At 37.1% G+C, this 12,152-nt stretch overlaps 1 protein-coding gene and 1 pseudogene across 1 annotated transcript; one reads left to right on the forward strand and one right to left on the reverse strand.

Annotated features, from left to right (window-relative positions):
* Positions 1 to 4,066: 4,066 nt before the first annotated feature.
* Positions 4,067 to 7,103, forward strand: LOC141605359 (heat shock 70 kDa protein 18-like). The gene is made up of 2 exons (XM_074424082.1): positions 4,067 to 4,364; positions 5,242 to 7,103. The coding sequence occupies exons 1-2, from the start codon at positions 4,139 to 4,141 to the stop codon at positions 6,942 to 6,944; spliced, it is 1,929 nt and encodes a 642-aa protein (XP_074280183.1). The 5' UTR covers positions 4,067 to 4,138; the 3' UTR covers positions 6,945 to 7,103.
* A 226-nt stretch (positions 7,104 to 7,329) lies between these two features.
* On the reverse strand, positions 7,330 to 9,348 carry LOC141605360 (heat shock cognate 70 kDa protein-like; annotated as a pseudogene).
* Positions 9,349 to 12,152: the final 2,804 nt, after the last annotated feature.

Below are 12,152 nucleotides of genomic sequence, written 5' to 3' on the forward strand. Positions count from 1 at the left end.
TCTCTTTCCTCTCTTCCTATTACCACTGTCATCCGACCCCACCACCTACCCCCTCATCCTACTGTTGTTCGCACTGACCCGCCAAGACGACGGCATCTCGCCGGCGCCGTTCCAACCCCACACGTTCTCCTTTAGCTCTCCTTCCTCATCTTCTCCTTGTTTTCTTCCTCATCCTCCTCTCACATCGCCACGAGTTTTGTTCATTTTAAACAAAACACAACTTCTTCGTCTTCCTCCTCTAAAACTCGAAGAACGGAGCCATTGATCACCCAATTTTGACCATAACCCCGCCATTAATTATGACAAATCGAGGTATGTATCTTGCTTTTGATTAATTGATTGATTTGGGGCAGAATTTCGATTAAAATTAGGGTTCATATACCCAATTTCGAAAAATTGGGGATAACATATGAAATGCATTTGTCCTGTAAATTTAGTATTAGAAATGTGTAATTGAGCATGCTAGGAGCACAACCATGCCTTTCATTCGAATTTTTGTTGACCGTAGAAGGATTTAGGCTAGTTTGAGATGATTAGAGATAAAACCGCTTCATAGGCTCGAAAATGACTCAAAACTTGTCGGATTTTGATGAAACTTGTTGTTTTGGAACCCTTGTGTTATGGGTAAACTTTCTCTGTCTTGAAATTGCGATTTGACCGCCTCTCCAGGGACACTACTTGGCAGGGAGCACGAATTTGGGCAAAATACTGTCGAAAAATTTGACTCGTCGTCAATTCTAGGCTTGAATTATATACGTATGAATGTATGTTAAACATTTATGTCGAGTGCTTGGTGTAAATGGCTTGAAATGCGCTTGAAACTGACCAAAACGCATCTGTTTGGTTTATTTTACAGATGATATGCCATTGACGTCGGGAGGATGAGGAAGAAAGAAAGGAGAAGATGAGGAAGAAAGCAAGGAGAATATGATAACGTGTGGGGTTGGAACGCCGGCGACATGCCGTCGTCTTGGCGGGTCAGCGGTGGCGAGCAGCAGTAGGATGGGGGGTGGGTAGTGGGGTCGGATAACAGTGGTAATGGGAAGAGAGGAGAGATGGAAGACACGCCACATCAACACCAAAGAGCTACATCACACGCCACATCAGCACTTAACGGTGCAAATTGACGGAATTTTAGTTAAGGGTTACGGTGATACATAATAATGCACCACAGGGTTACCATTTTTGTTTTCTAATTTGCAGGGTTACCACGTGGGATTTGAAAAAGTTCGGGGTTACCATATAGAAAAACCCTAAAATAATTAATTAAAATGGTCAATTTCCTTAAAATGAAATAATTAATTAAGATGGTCAATTTCAATGAGACTAAAAGAAAGAAGATGCTTGGTAATTTTCCTAAATATTTATTGAAGACTAGAAGATGGTCAATTTCCTTGAAATAAAATAATTAATTAGGATGCACACTTATGGTATTAATTATTATCATCATAAAATTATATATTAAATTTAAAATTTATGCAATTTTATTAAACTTTATAGGTTATTAGATGTATAGAGATGTTAATTATTTAACGTACAAAAATATAATATAAGTAGGTTATAAATAATTCAAGTTAGATTCCATAATATATAATATTGTATAATTCTTTCGATTTGATTTAATGCATATATGTAATATATTTATATAAACATATAATCCCCTTAAAATTGCATGTCTAAGTAGTAAAAGTAATTTCGTAGTAAAGAAAAGAATCGTAGTAACATTGGATATATAGTTATATGATAGTAATCACTCATTTGAATAGTAAAAGTAACAATATTATCAACGAGATTAGTGAAAGTGGTAGAAACAACAACGGGAATAGTGTAGTAATCAATATTAATGCGTCAATAGTGAAAGTAACAATAATTACGGCGGGAGTAGTGAAATTATCAATATTAATGCGGCAGTAGTGACAGTAACAATAATTACGACGGGAGTAGTGAAAGTAACAATGATTACGAGCAAATAGTGAAATGTTATTACTATTGTTTCATTAATAAGAGTAAAATATTAATAGCGGGAGTAGTGAATTTGTCTCAAAATTTATTTCGTCGTAATTTTAGGATATGTCATAGAAAAATATATTAATGATAAATTTATGGGTTATGCAACTTTAAGTAATTTTATTTAATGAAAAAAAAATTTAATGGTAAGTAGAGGTAGCCCGGGCGAAGCCGGGCACCAATACTAGTAATCTACTATTTACCAAACACCATTATCTAATTCTGCGAATTTGTTTGATGGTCAAATCTGCTATTGAAATCTGCTAACCGTATTCTGCTAACGTTATTCGCTATCATTCATCTGCTTCTGCTGTTTGCCAAACAGGGCCACAAAAAAATTTAGGATAAACCGTGAGAAAAAGAAACATATATACATCGGATGTAGTACCTTAAACTTTATTTGTTTTTGAGCATGTGTCTTTTCTGAGCTTATTATCTCAAACTTTATTTGTTTTTGAGCATATGTGTATTTTTTCTGAGCTTATTAAAGTTTATAAGTTAATTTTAATTTATTTTTTCGTCAAAACACAAATTTAACTAAGCTTATATATAATGTTTATGAGTTTTATTGTAATTTTTTGCACTTAATATTTAAGTGAATTATCTCAAAAACTTTATATTAAAACTCATAATTTTTAAAACAAAACTCAAAAACTTTATTATAATGCTCATAAATTATAGCACTCGTGGTAATAAATTGAATGTATAATCTACTTACTATAAACCGTCTCTCATTAAATTAGATACAAAATTTAATTAATTTAATTACTGTCTTCATTCATGTACCTAAATATATTCAGGAGGACCGCGCTCCTTCACCTAAATTGAGTCTACCAAATGGAATAATCCCTCCGTTCCAGTCATTTGTTTACTTTTGGTTTTGACACAAAGATTATTAATAAGGGAAAAGGAGGACAAAAAAACTTGGACGCTGATTTTCGTAGTACACATTTAACTCATTTCAGTACATTGTTGACTATTGTATCCCTCTCATTTTTCTTTTTATTTTCTCTCTCTAACCTCTCTCTAATGTATTCTTTCTAATTTCAAGCTTGTATCCTCTAATTTCATCATGTAATTACAGTAATGTATTCATTAAACACATTGGAATAATAAGAAAAAAAATCAAACCAAACCCTACGAACAATAGTACATTGAATTAAAAAAAAGAAGTAAAGATTTCTTGCCGGCGACATCCGACTACCCCAATGTCCCTTCCCTCTCACACGAATTAACAATAATTAATTTGGACATAAACCATAATTTAAAAAGATACTAAATTATAATAAACAACCAATTTGATTATTAGTTATTAGTAATTAGAATTCACGTTCTAATCATTTATAATTGAATAATTTGAAGATAGTTGAAAGGAGTTAAAGATGTAAGGGGGCGTTTGGTTGGAGGTTTATAAGAAAGGGAAAGGGAAATAAAGTTATTGATTTCCTTTGTTGGTGTTTGTTTGACACAAATAAAGAGAATGAAATTCCCTTCCTTACCCCCACCCCCAGGGTATGAGATTTCATTACCCTTGTTACCCTTCAATTACCTTATTTACCTACCACCACACTTGCGACTCACACCACACCAGTCACCATCAAGAGGCCATCGCCACCACTCCCACCATCACGGCCAGCCCACATAAACCACCGCCACAACCACCATCACCACCACCACCTAAACCACCACGACGCCACCGCCACCACCACCACAACCACCCCACCTACCCAAAACAAACCACAACCCACCACACTTCATTTTCTTGATGTAACCAAACAACTAGTTAAGTTTTAGGTAATCCCTTACCTTTCCCCTTCTTACCCTTTCTAATTTTCTTTCCCTTTCCCTTTCTCTAACGAAACGCCCCCTAACAATAGAGAGAAGTTAGAGAGAATTGGGTTTGATATTATTTTGTCAAGGTTAGACAAATGGAAAATTTGGTATAAAATGTACTAAAGTGAGTAAAATGTGTACTGCGATAATTTGAAAAACTTTTCGCATTTCAATATCGAAATACCAAAATAAAATTACAAGCGCCTAAAGTGTGAATAACACCCGCTCAATAACTCTTTCAACTCAATTTTAGTTTCATTTTATACCCCTTTGAAAACTCAGTACTACTCGAGAGTGTATGGCGGAGAAGAATAATGAAAAGGCGGCCACGGTGCCGATAGGAATCGATCTAGGGACGACGTATTCATGTGTAGCCGTTTGGCAAAATGGCTGCGTCGAGATTATAGCCAACGATCAAGGCAATCGTACTACGCCGTCTTGTGTCGCCTTCTCGAAAACCGAACGTCTCGTTGGCGATGCCGCCAAGAATCAAGCCTCCCTTAATCCTATTAACACTATCTTCGGTAATCTCTACTTTCATTTCATCTTTCTTCTTCTTTTCGTCAATTTACGACTCTTCGATTTCGTATATGGTTGTTTTATTATGTCTACGGGTAATACATTTTTAATCACTCCGTTAATTTGATTTTAATTGAAGTTTTTTTTATAATTAGGGTTCATCGATGAGAAAATTAGAAAACGTTTCGTAAATGTTCATTTACACTTGAGAAATTTTCTCAATGGAAGTTAACAATGATGTAAAAATTAATGATTTGATCGCTACAACAAATTGGAGTACGTCACAAATCGAACCCTTGACCATGTAAATGTCACCGTCTTCTGTTTAATTGGATTTGGAGGAAAATGGAGTGAATTGCGAAGTGAATGGGTTAAGATTTCCCTGTTGAATTGACGGTGGTATTGTAGCACTTTCCGCTTGGAAGGATTTAGAAGGAGAAGGTAATTGAAGGGATCATTTTTTCTCCGATAATTTTAATTTGGAGGGGTTCATTTCCCCTCAATTTCCTATTTCTCGCTCTCTCCCTCTCCGCCTACCTACTCTCCTCCCGCCTCCTCTTATGCTAATTTTGGTACTCGTGTTAACTTAAATATACTTATATGAGCTCGTATACAATTGTTGTTTCATTAGCTGATAAAATCATTAACTGGTTATACTTATAACTAAACCTGGCAATTATATGAAACCGTTTGCTTGAAATATACTGGAGAACTTATCATCCTTATACACAAATATTGGCTGCTGGCTCTGTGGATAGGTCTGTATTAGATAAAGGATAGAATATCATTTGCTTGATATCAACATAGAAGCAAATCAAATTGCATCATTAGTTTTTTGTTGGAGTTAGTTTTACTAATCGGGGATACTACTGTATATGACAGATTCCAAGAGGCTAATTGGAAGACAATTCTGTGATAAAGTGGTGCAAGACTACATCAAACTTTGGCCGTTTAAGGTAGTTGCCGGCAACCCTGATTCAAACAATTTCGAGAAGAAGCCAATGATTGTTGTAACCTACAAGGGCAAGGAAAAGCAATTTGCACCTGAAGAAATCTCTGCTATGATCCTAGGTAAGATGAAAGACGTGGCAGAGGCTTACATTGGGTCAAAGGTTAAAGACGCTGTCGTTACTGTCCCTGCTCGGTTCAACAACCTGCAACGACAAGCAACCAAAGATGCCGGTGCTATTGCTGGACTTAATGTCATTCGAATCATCAACGAACCAACGGCTGCTGCTATTGCTTACGGGTTTGATAATAAGGGTAGTACAAGTAGTAAAAAGAATGTGATGGTTTTTGATCTTGGTGGTGGTACTTTTGATGTATCTTTGGTTGCTGTTGATAAGGAGTCATTTGAGGTGAAATCGGTAAGTGGGGACACTCATCTAGGTGGTGAAGATTTCGACAACAGACTGATTAAACAACTTGTTACCGAGTTTCAGAGGAAGCATGGAAAGGATATTACAGGGAATAGTAAGGCTATTGGAAGGTTGAGAGCGGCCTGTGAGAGGGCAAAGAGGATACTTTCTTCGACGTCTTTAACTAATATAGATATCGATTGTCTTTTTGATGGGATTGATTTCTCAACAAGTATTTCTCGAGCACGGTTTGAGAAGTTGAATTTGGATTTGTTTGAGAGTTGTATTGATTTGATCGACCAATGTTTGAAAGACGCGGGATTAAAAAAGGCTGATGTTCATGAGGTTGTCCTTGTTGGTGGATCCACTAGAATCCCGAAAGTTCAGGAATTATTGCAAGCGTATTTTCCGGGGAAAAAGCTCTGCAAGAACATTAACCCGGATGAGGCCGTTGCCTATGGAGCTGCTGCACATGCCGCGGTCTTGACTGGGGCTGATAGTAATGATTTTGTTATCACTGATGTCGCACCTCTGTCTCTCGGGATTGAGAATGACACGGGGAAAATGAGCGTTTTGATTAAGAGAAACACCCCAATCCCGGTAAAGGAGGAGAAATTATTCACTACCACGGCTGACAATCAGGCCGAGTTGGAATTTTGTGTTTACGAAGGTGAGAAACGGAAGGCCAGACACAATAACTTGCTGGGTAGTTTTAACCTGTCAGGTATCCCTCCGTCCAAAAAGCGAGCTTTAGGGATTAAGGCGTGGTTCGAAATTGATCAGGATGGCATCCTGAAATGCAACGCTGAGGAGTTAAGTTCTGGCAGTAAAAATGGAATTACAATTACTGATCATAGCGGTAAACTGTCAAATGATCAAGTGAAAGCGATGAGGAAAGATAACGCAAAATTTAATACAGAGGATGAGAAAAGAAGGAAAAAACAGAAGGCAATGAATGATTTAGAGAGCTACGCACGTGACATGAAATTATTGGTAAATCGTGAGGGACACAAGATTGTTAAGAACGACAGACGGAAAATGGAGGACGCTATAGAACAGACACTTCAATGGCTAGATTGGAATGTTCTTCTAAAAATGGCTACTAAGTTTGAGGCGAAGATGAAAGAGCTTAAGAATATTTGCGAGCCTATTATCGCAAATATGCACCAGCAGCCTGAAGCTAATCCCAGTAATGCATCCGAGATTGAGATTATCGAGCTCGATTAAGCTTGGTTTTAATAGACTGTCACTAGAAACATTAGTTTTGTTGATGCGCAGAACTTTAGACTCAGAAGAGAATTAAACTTTGTTTGTTGTTGTTTTGTTTTGTTTACCGGAGATTTTGCTTAATTTCACAAATTCTTGTACAAGTCCATCTTACAATTATTTGTTTTTTTCTACATAATAGAAAAACAAATATAAACGATACTATATGCTAAAATATTCGTTCAATTAAACGGAAATCACATAAGGAATTGATTGGTCTCATATATATGTAGTTAATTTGCACCCAAAAAAAAAGTATCTGTAGTTAATCATTTATTTACATTCGATCAAAGTGCCTTTTTATTCAAAAAAAAGGTAAATAAATAACTGGGGCAGAATGAAGACACCGTGCTAACTTAATCAAGTACAATGATCTCAATTTTGGGACTAATTATATTTCCCTTATCATCTTGAGACATTTTACTAGTAATAGGGTCACAAATGTCCTTGAGCTCTTTCATCTTGTCTTTAAATTTTTCAACATCAGCAAGAAGAAAATTCCAATCAAGCCATTGCATTGTTTGTTCAATAGCATCACCCATCTTTCTCTGCTCTTTTCTTCCCATCTTTCTACCATTTCGTCTCAAGAAGCTTTTCATGGTTTCAGCATACTTTTCCAGCGCGTTTAAAGCTTCAACCGTCTGTCGGTGACTCTCATCCTCGACCTTATATTTGTTGGCATCCGTGAGCATTCTATTAATCTCGTTCCTTGATAAACTCCCTATACGATTAGTTATTGTAATTTCATTCCGACTGCCAGTTGAAAGCTCCTTAGCAGAACATTTGAGGATGCCATCGGAATCAATATCGAAGCAGGTAATGATGTTAAGAACATTTTTAAGTGCTGGAGGGAGTCCTGAAAGGATGAAACTTCCTAATAAGTTATTGTTCTTGGCTATCGGTCTCTCGCCTTCGTAGACATTGATCGTAGTACTGGTTTGATAGTCTACTGCATTCGTAAAAAATCTCTCCCTTCGAACTGGAATTGGGGTGTTTCTTGGGATCAAAACCCACATTTCGCCAGTATATACCTCAACGCCAAGAGACAAAGGAGTGACATCTTGAAGTAGAAAGTCTTTGTAATCAAGACCGGTCAGAAAGGCAGCATACGTGGCAGCCCCACTGGCAACCGCCTCATCCGGGTTGATGCTCCTACAAAGCTCCTTACCACTAAAGAAGTCTGTCAATAATTCCTGGACCTTTGGGATCCGGCTTGACCCACCAACTAGGACAACCTCGTCAACATTCGTCTTTTCCATGTTAGCATCTTTCAAACATTTATCGACTGGGTGTATACAGTTTTCAAATGGGTATCACCGCTCACTGACTTAACTTCAAATGCCTCCTTTTCGATACTAACTAATGAAACATCAAAAGTACCGCCACCAAGATCAAACACCAATACAGTTCTTTTGCCATTATCATGGCTACTAACATTCTTATCGAGACCATAAGCAATGGCGGCAGCAGTTGGTTCGTTGATAATGCGTATGACATTGAGTCCCGCAATGGTACCAGCATCCTTAGTCGCTTGTCGCTGTAAATTGTTGAAGTAAGCGGGAACAGTGATGACAGCATTCTTAACAGTGGAGCCAAGATAGGCCTCAGCTACTTCTTTCATTCTAGTAAGCACCATTGCTGATATTTCTTCGGGTGCAAAAGTCTTCTTCTCGCCTTTGTAGGTGACAGCGATCATAGGCTTCTTATCAATATCAGAAGATGGAGATGGAACAACTGAAAAGGGCCAATGTTTCATGTCATTCTGCAAAGACTCATCATTGAATTTCCTGCCTATTAACCTCTTTGCATCTGTCACCAATTATTAGTTGAAAAGCGAAGTTAGACTAAAGATATGACGGAAGGACAAACGAAAATATGAAACCGTATAAGGCAATACAGTACATTGCAACCTACAGAACAATACGAATTTGTCCACACCAACAAACAAGAAGTAACTAAAGAGAATATGGTAAAATCTGGAATTCAAAGAAGTGAACAAAATAAAGAACATGAAACCAAACTTAATTATATTACTCCATTACAAATCGATATGATTCGGAAATTGAAGAAACCCTGATTCTTTTAATCATAGTTTCGAAATATGTATAAAAGAAAAGAAGAAAAACAAACCAAAGATAGTGTTGGAAGGGTTAACAGCGGCTTGATTCTTAGCGGCTTCGCCAATGAATCGTTGCGTGTCATTGAAGGCAACACAAGACGGCGTCGTACGGTTACCTTGATCGTTGGGGATAACCTCTACTTTGCCACGCTGCCATACTGCGACGCATGAATACGTCGTTCCTAGATCGATACCTATCGCGGGCGTTCCTTTCTCCACACCCATCTTCAATTCCACGTTTCAAACTTGAATACAATTCCGAGTATATTTTTCAGAATCAGTTAAAAAGGAGGCAATCAATATATAGTGTGTTCAGGCAGAGATTGTTTCCGCCGTTTTTTTCCTACTTTAGAATTTCTTCTCTTTGTTTACTTTGCTACTTAAAGTCTCACAGAGTATAAATTTCAGACTAGGTCAATATTTAGCGGGGTTATGCCCTATTTTTTTGGACTGAAAAAAGTCTAAATTAAATTGATCGAACTCATCTGATCTGAACTGAACTGAACTGAACTGAAATAATAATAACAATAAAAGATTATAATAATAATAATAACGATAATAATACAGTGGAGTTTGTCGCCTTTCCCCAGTCAAACAATTTTAACTCAACTAGTAATAATATAGTAGGGTAGTCATGGTCAAACTACATGGAAATCAAGTTTGAGTACTAGTTTTGTCGATAAATTAGCTACGCGAATCAAAAAATCGGTTGATATTAAGCTAAATAACTAAAATAAATTAACTAAGGCTATTAAACTAAATAAACAAGCAAGTAATATATATATATAATGCTTTAAATAATAAAGGAAGGCCTAGGTTCCAATGTCACCTCTGACATGTTCATTTACTATCATAATCTCGTTAATTGGTCATTAGGGTGATGTGTAAAGTGGAAAAGGCCCCTAATTCACCTACTAACTCCCTCCCGGGCTCATAATAGGACACTAGCTATCCCGACTAACCCCCTATCGGGTTTGAAGGTCGGTATCCCAAGTTTAATACCCAACTACCCGAAAACACATGTAAAATCTCAAGGTAGCCAAGTATTGACTAAAGTCATTAAGCCCACGTCGGTTTCCGGGTCATCCCTCCCCTTCTCTCGAAGGTCGATTTCAAACACAAGACCCCTCTCGGTCTCAACCTAAGTTGGCAATTAAACTTAGATATGGTAACCCGATTCCCAAGATAAAATCGGTTCCGCCAATGGACAAGGGTCAAGAGTCATAATTACCACAATTAAGCCCCTAAGACATATCAAATCCCCTAATCAACCCTTACTACACCCCCAACAACTAATTAAAATGGGATTTAATCAAGTAATTTACACATGTCGGGGTTAAATCGAACCCTAGTGAGAAAACTACTCACTAATCATATTAAGCTAACACAAGACACATTTATAATGACTCTAAACATAAGATTGACCATAATCTAATAATAAAGTTTGCAACTTTAAACTACTTTAATGATCTAACATGAATGAATTAAGACTAACATACTAAGAGTAATAAAGCCTAAAACTTTGACTAATTAAAATGATTAAACTAACTAAAATTTTGCCAAACCTTTTTTTATTGTACTTATAAAAATACTTCGTAAAATATGAAATATTTTTGAGCTCGTCTATAAATGTATAATAGCATAAGTAATAAATGGATCATACTAAGGTCCAACATAAAAGTTTTTTCAATGAAGTTCAGTTCAGCTCATTCGAGTTTAATTTATCCTACTTTAATTCAGGATAGGTTATTTCCATACAATTTCAACAATTTCCATAAATGTTCATTTAAGACGGGTATTATTAGTCTTAAGTTTAAATTAGATCAAATACATACTAAATCACATGACAAATTGCCTAAAAAATTGCTGATTTTCGCAGTACACATTTTACTCATCGCAGTACATTATGGACAATTATACCCCTCTCATTTTCCCTCTCTAATTTCTCTCTAAGTTATTCTCTCTAATTTCAACTAGTCCAATTTCATCCTTTATTTCAAAGCTCTCGAATTGATTTCTACTACAATTTCAAGTTCCAATTGATAAAATTGCAGTAGCAAAGTCTCCGTCAATGTAGCGCCAAATTGTTTCTTCGAAGAGGTTATCGACCTCTTGATGAAAATCGGTTTCAATCCATGTTTTTTCGAAGAGGTTATCAACCTCTTGTTGATGAAAATCGGTTTCAATCAATGTTTCTTCGAAGAGTTCACAATAAATTAATCACACACCAATCATCAAATTCTTGCAAATTAATTTATTTACAGTCACTAAGATTCCTAATTGATTGAATTTACACACAACGCAATTTCACAAATCTTCATCATTCCCCCGAAACATACAAACTCAGTCGTTGTCTAGCTCTTGAACAATGGAGTATGTGTCAATGTGGCTGCTTCAACAAGTCGGGGGGAGGGGAGGAGGTGTGCAACGGAGGTGGAGGAGAGGTGAAGGAAGTGCGGCGGTGGCGAGTGGGCGCTGGTTGAGCGCTAGTACGGCTGTGTGCAAGGTGAGCGGAAATCGAAATGGTGGACATGTTGGCACGAGGGGAGACGGAGATGGCGGCATGGTGGTCAGTTGCCTGGGATCTGGCGGTGGGTGGGGATGTACAGTGGTGGTGGCGGTGGCGGCGGTGGGGTGGATGTAGTACTGCAGTGGTTTCAATTTTCGTGGTTTTTTCTTTTTTTTTCTTGACGTAGTATATCAGTTTTTTAAGTGAGGGTATGAAATGGAAATTAGTTGGTAAAATGTACTGTGATGGGTGGGGTGTTTGGTTGGAAGGTTTGGAATGGAATGGAATGGATTCTAATCATTCTAGTATTTGGTTGGGGTGCTTTGGAATGGAGTTAGAATCCTGCTGGATTCTCATTCCACCCCAACCCCTTGGAACCCATACCCACCTCCTTCCCATGTATTCAAACTTCATTCCTTTATGTTTATTTTTCTAATGAACCAAACATGTTTTGGAAGGTATGAAATTGAAACCTCAAACTCCTATGGTTTCTCATTCCAATCCATTCCATTCCTAAGTAGTGAACCAAACGGCCCCTTAA

Source organism: Silene latifolia, chromosome 10 (genome assembly GCF_048544455.1).
Source record: "Silene latifolia isolate original U9 population chromosome 10, ASM4854445v1, whole genome shotgun sequence".
Taxonomy (NCBI): domain Eukaryota; kingdom Viridiplantae; phylum Streptophyta; class Magnoliopsida; order Caryophyllales; family Caryophyllaceae; genus Silene; species Silene latifolia.